We start from the raw sequence: 6,000 nt of genomic DNA, 5'->3' as shown, positions 1-6,000 counted from the left end.
CATTTAAGATTTACTTCTGCAAATATTAAGCATGGAAGTTAATTTGAGAAAATATGTGACCCGTGTTATTTTTCTTAATAAATGAGTATTATTTTTATTTATTATTCATAGTTAATATAAAATTAACAGTGAAAGTTAGCTCTGAACATTTTTTACAACACTTAACAAAGTTTGATTTTTCTATTGTTTAGATGTCAGTAGATTTACAAGAACAATCATTTAAATAAAAAAATATAAAGCCTATGTTTAAAACATGGCCTTTATTAATGCTCTCTAATGAACTCCATTTTATCTTACACTGAAATAGTTATGCTTTGCTTAAGAAAAGACGGAAAAGTGCATTTTACAAGAGTACTTTTTCTTTAATTCTCTGCGAAAATGGAAGGAATTGGAATCACAAGTTGACAAATGTGGTAAAATGAAGTTTCAAGAAACATCAATTTTAGTAATGCTACCCCCATCACTAGTGTTTCGCTCTGACTTTCTGCTGTGTGAACCATAATATCCTGATATACAGTCTAGAGCATCTATGTTATTACTCTACAGCATTTTAAACACAGAAAGAGGGGTTAAAACCCCTTTCAATGTACAAACATGAATAAAAAAATTGATAAAAAAATCACTTTTATACATAATGTATATGCGAACTGTTTTAAATACATGGTTTTGGAAGAGTTATTTACAAACTGCATCAGCCCGTGGGACAATCCACAGACAAAGTATACACAGTTGCTTTACTTTATTGTTGCATCTCAACTTTGGGAGATATAAATTCATTCGGCAGTATAGCAAACATAAAAACTGTGACAAAGCATCTTAAGGGCAACCCAATAAAATTTGTTCCTCAAAACAATATAAGTACTAGGACTGCCAAAGTTTCCAAACAAGGTTATAGTTTAATCCAGATGCCCGATTACAGTTCTACATTGTGGAAGAATAAACAGACCCACTGCACATACAGGCATGGCTACTGGATAAAACCTCCTGTAAGAGCTACAACTGATAGGTATGTTTTTTCAAAAGAGTGAACTAACCTAGAATTTTTTTCCAATTTTATTAATATTTTAAAAAATACATAAAAATACAACATCCAATGTCTGAATAAATATATTTAACAAGTTGCAAGATACCTTATTTTACACAAAAAAATTCAGCTTTAGAAATCTTGTTAAATAACTTCATTGTTGTTATATATTTCATTTTTCGTCTTTTTGTAACAAAATAAAAACTCTGAAATTACATAGAAAAAAGACAAAATATTTTTGTCAAGGGATAAGATAGTCCACTGAAAACCTATTCACAATTCCACTGTAAACATTAATAAACATTAAAATATTTGCATAATTGTGTGCTCAAAAATCCTATAAAAAGTGGAAGACTTATTACAACTGTAGTTTTCAGTCAACTACACTTCCTTTCACAATTTATTTTGTCCCATTTACATCTTTAAAACTGGGCACATTGCTGAACACATACTTTGGCAGTTCTGTATAGCAAGTGCTTCCACAAAGAGGAACTACTCACCAAGGGTTAGCATACAAGCTGGGTGAAAGTGCAGCAGTAACTTGATTCTGTTTGATAATATTCTGATGTCTGTTTGATGCACTTGCTTTTCTATGATTTCCTAGAACACCTGAATGCTTCATTGGACATAACTTTTCAAATCTGATAAGTGCCCTTTCTCTGTATTAACAAAAAAACAATAAACACGATGACAAACATGTCAGACGGTGCCTACAAACCTTCAGTTACCAATGAGCTTAATTTCTCAACAGTAAAAATAAAAATAAAATAAAATAAAAAAAACAGGAGGGAGAAAAAAGATACAGTCCAGCAGTGGAAGAGTGTACAGAATGTACTTGGCAATGTCAAACCAGTTGAGTGCTTTTTGTGGTTATATTTCAGGATTTATGTCCATGGCAGCAAACTGCTGACAAGGCAGAGAAATATGTATCACCTGCATTCTACAGCAAGCACATTCTGGGGAGGAGAAGATGATGACGGACTCATCCCAGTGTCTGATGAAGCAGATGACATGGATGCTCCTGTATGAGACACTGTAAATACATAAAGCAGGACATCAGCACCAGACTTCATTAAAGGAGTGAAGTTCTGGAACAGCCTTCCAAGGGGAGTAGTGGGGGCAAAAGACATATCTGGCTTCAAGACTAAGCTTGATAATTTTATGGAGGGGATGGTATGATGGGATAGCCTAATTTTGGCAGTTAGTTGATCTTTGATTATTAGCAGGTAAATATGCCCAATGGTCTGTGATGGGATGTTAGATGGGGTGGGATCTGAGTTACTACAGAGAATTCTTTCCTGGGTGCTGGCTGGTGAGTCTTGCCCACATGCTCAGGGTTTAACTGATTGCCATATTTGGGGTCGGGAAGGAATTTTCCTCCAGGGCAGATTGACAGAGGCCCTGGAGGGTTTTCGCCTTCCTCTGCAGCATGGGGCACGGGTCACTTGCTGGAGGATTCTCTGCACCTTGAGGTCTTTAAACCACAATTTGGGGACTTCAATAACTCAGGCATAGGTTAGGGATTTGTTACAGGAGTGGGTGGGTGGGATTCTGTGGCCTGCGTTGTGCAGGAGGTCAGACTAGATGATCATAATGTCCCTTCTGACCTTAAAGTCTGAGTCTATGAGACTGTCAAAGTATCCTTCACACTGGAGGCTTGCTTAGATATCAGATCTAGTGTCTGTACACACACAAAACAACTTAATAGATCCCAAGTGAGGCCTGTCAGGTTTGAGGTACGTCAACAGAGTTGTGTGTAGAAGCTTACATCGTACCTGCACCCATTATCCCTGGCTCAACATAGTGTCCTTACTAGTTGCTCATTTTAATGAGTATTACTGTCGTTTATTTATTTATTTATTTAAAATAGGCATGGAGGAGAAGTAGCAGTACAGGAAGACCTCTCAAAGTCCTGTTATAAAAAAAATACAAGTGGATTCCTCATGTGTCGACTAGTAAGTTCAAAGCCTTAATGTTTTAGAGAACTACTCTAGTTTCTTTATGTTTCTATACTGTGCTCAGATACCATGGAGATGAGTAAATATTACTGGATTAAAAATAAGATTTACTTTCACTACAAAAAGCCTTATGAAACTGATCCAGATTATTTTTGCCCATTACTCTTCTCTTCTGTTTACATAAGCTGGATAGCTAACCTTATCATTTCGGTGCCTTAAATCACAAAGGGACAAGTCAATCTGTTATGCTACTTGTGAAAACCCAGATCCAGCGTACATTACAAAGGCCAGATCCTTGTCTTTTTAAAGTGAAATTTTATATATTCAAGATTTTAATTTATTATATATATGAATTTTGAAAAGCAAACCATGCTGTGGATTCTAATTTTATCCTGTATGGATAGAAGACAAGTTAAACTTCGTATAGTAACCATTTTTCCAAAAAGTTAAAATAACGGCTGCAGAAAATGTTGTCAATTAAATGTAATGTTTTGGGGTCTACATGTTTAAAACAGACATTTCATGAGAGGGAGGTCTGAGTGTAAAGCAAACTGGAAAGTTACCTTCTCTGTCTTTCTTTTTCAATCGTTTTCTTCTTCTGTCTATTGTTGCTACTTCTGACTTCAGGGACATGTAATATTTTCGGATTTCCTGTAGTTTTTCTTGTAGAAAGGAGATTCTCTCAGTGCTGTTCATGTTGTCTAGTTCATCTTAAGAGTGTGGGGAAAAGTTACTTTACGATGGTGATTTTAAGAAACGATAATGCAACATCACATGCAAACCAATAATGCATTTCCACAATACTATACTAAGTGGGGTTACATCCAAGACAGATAGCCAAAACCCACATTTTTCCCCTTCAAAATACAAAGTTTCTTATTAAATTCCATTTAATCCAAGGTGTTTTAATTATGGTAGATTAGCAAGAATTGTGCTCCTTATAAAAAAGGACAGTTACCTTTTCCGTAACTGGTGTTCTTCGAGATGTGTTGATCATGTCCATTCCACAATAGGTGTGCGTGCTCGCCACGTGCACTGGTGCCGTAAGTTTTTCCCTCAGTAGTGCCCGTAGGGGAGCGACCCCTGGAGTGTCACCGCTAGGGTGTGGTGTAAGGGGCGCTGTGCGCTCCCCCCACCCGCAGTTCCTTCTTGCCAGACAACACCAACAGAGGGGAAGGAGGGCGGGATATGGAATGGACATGAGCAAAACATCTCAAAGAACACCAGTTATGGAAAAGGTAACTGTCTTTTCTTTGAGTGATTGTTCATGTGCATTCCACAGTAGGCCATTCCAAGCTATATCTGTTGGAGATGGGTAGGAGGTCACAGACACTCTGGGCGGAGCACTGCCCTGCCGAACCTGGCGTCCTCCCTGGTTTGGGAGACGACAGCATAATGCAAGGTCAACATGTGGACCGATGACTACGTGGCAGCCCTACAGATGTCCTGAATAGGGACGTGGGCCCTCACAATTGGTGTCGGGGGAACTCCTGCCAGGTCGTAACAAGTACGGATACACAAAGTGATCCAGTTGGAGAGCCGCTGAGTGGAGATTTGCTGACCTTTCATGCATTCGGCCATGGTGATGAATAGTTGCGAAGACTTCCTGAATGGTATTGTACATTCCAGGTAAAAACCCAGAGCCCGTCTCACATCCAGCATGTGGAGGCAGCGCTCCTCACTGGATGCATGGTGTTTTGGAGAGAGCACCAGCAGGAAAATGTCTTGGTCCATATGATAGGCGGAGACCGCCTTAGGGAGGAACGAAGGGTGTGGACGGAGCTGGACCTTATCCTTATGGAACACCGTGTACGGGGGTTCAGAGGTCAGGGCCTGGAGCTCCGAGAACCATCTAGCGGACGTGATCGCCACCAGAAAGGCTACTTTCCATGAGAGGTGTGACCAAGAGCATGTAGCAAGTGGCTCAAATGGAGGTCCAGTTAGCCTGGCCAGCACTAACTTCAGGTCCCACTGGTGGACTGGGGGTTTAACATACGGAAAGAGGCGATCCAAACCCGTAAGGAATCGACCAGTCATGGCATGAGAAAATATCGTGTGGCCCTGCACTGGTGGGTGGAAGGCCAATATGGCTGCCAGGTGCACCTTGATGGACGAAGGCGCTAGGTCCTGAATTCTAAGGTGAAGAAGGTAGTCTAGTATAAGCTGGATCAGAGCAGCCACTGGCAAGACACCCGATCAGCGGCCCACCGGGAAAACCAAGACCATTTCGCCAGGTAGGCCTGACGCTTGGAGGGCATCCTGCTCTCCAGGAGGACGTGCTAAACCCCTTCCGAGCAAGTCCTCTCTTCCCAGCTTAAACATTGAAGAGCCACGCTGTAAGGTGGAGGGCTGCTAGGTTGGGGTGGAGAAGGCGACCTTGGTCCTGGGAGAGCAGGTCCAGGCCGGTTGGCAACGGCCACGACGGGGCGAATGCCAAGCTCATGAGAGTCCTGTACCAATGCTGCCTGGGCCATGCTGGGGCAATCAGAAGGACACGGGCCCTGTCCGTCTTTATCTTTTCCAAGACCTTGCCGATCAGTGGAAAGGCACAGAAGAGCTGACCCGACCAGGGCAGAAGGAGGGCGTCGGAGATCGCGCCCATGCCCAACCCTCCCCGGCGCAGAAGCGGGGACACCGGCGGTTCTGTTGGGTCGCGAACAGGTCCACTTGGGGAACGCTCCATGTTTGGAAAATCCTGCGCACCACCTCTGGGCGCAGCAACCATTTGTGCTGAGAGGAGACGTCCTGGCTCAGCCGATCCGCCCGAGAGTTTTGGACGCCCGGTAAGTGGTGGGCTTCCAAGGAAATATTGTGGGCTATGCAGAAGTCCCACAGCCTGAGGGCTTCCTGGCAGAGGGCTGAGGAGCAGACCCAGCCTTGCCTGTTGATGTAGAACATCAAGGCCATGTTGTCCGTGAGAACCCTGACCACTCTGCCCGCTAGGCATGAGCGAAAGGCCATGCAGGCTAGATGGCCTGCCCTGAGCTCCTTGACATTTATGTGCAGGGCTAGATCCTG

The 6,000-nt window shown here is 42.4% G+C and overlaps 1 protein-coding gene across 7 annotated transcripts in view; it reads right to left on the bottom strand.

Moving 5' to 3' along the window:
- Positions 1-245: 245 nt before the first annotated feature.
- The window catches only part of ARID4A (AT-rich interaction domain 4A), a 67,856-nt gene continuing 62,101 nt past the window's right edge, over positions 246-6,000 (bottom strand). For 6 of the 7 annotated variants that reach the window (XM_034770136.1, XM_034770133.1, XM_034770137.1 and 3 more), the window contains 3 exons: positions 3,546-3,692; positions 1,958-2,057; positions 246-1,683 (listed from right to left, as the gene is read on the bottom strand). In XM_034770136.1, coding sequence (XP_034626027.1) covers positions 1,521-1,683; positions 1,958-2,057; positions 3,546-3,692 — 410 coding nt within the window. In that variant the 3' untranslated portion in view covers positions 246-1,520. Of the gene's footprint in view, positions 2,058-3,545; positions 3,693-6,000 lie in introns of all 7 variants that reach the window. The other variant, XM_034770140.1, reaches the window with a different exon arrangement.

Source organism: Trachemys scripta, chromosome 4 (genome assembly GCF_013100865.1).
Source record: "Trachemys scripta elegans isolate TJP31775 chromosome 4, CAS_Tse_1.0, whole genome shotgun sequence".
NCBI lineage: Eukaryota > Metazoa > Chordata > Testudines > Emydidae > Trachemys > Trachemys scripta.
The sequence above is the reverse complement of the archived record's forward strand: the minus strand, read 5'-3'. Positions and strand labels throughout refer to the sequence as shown.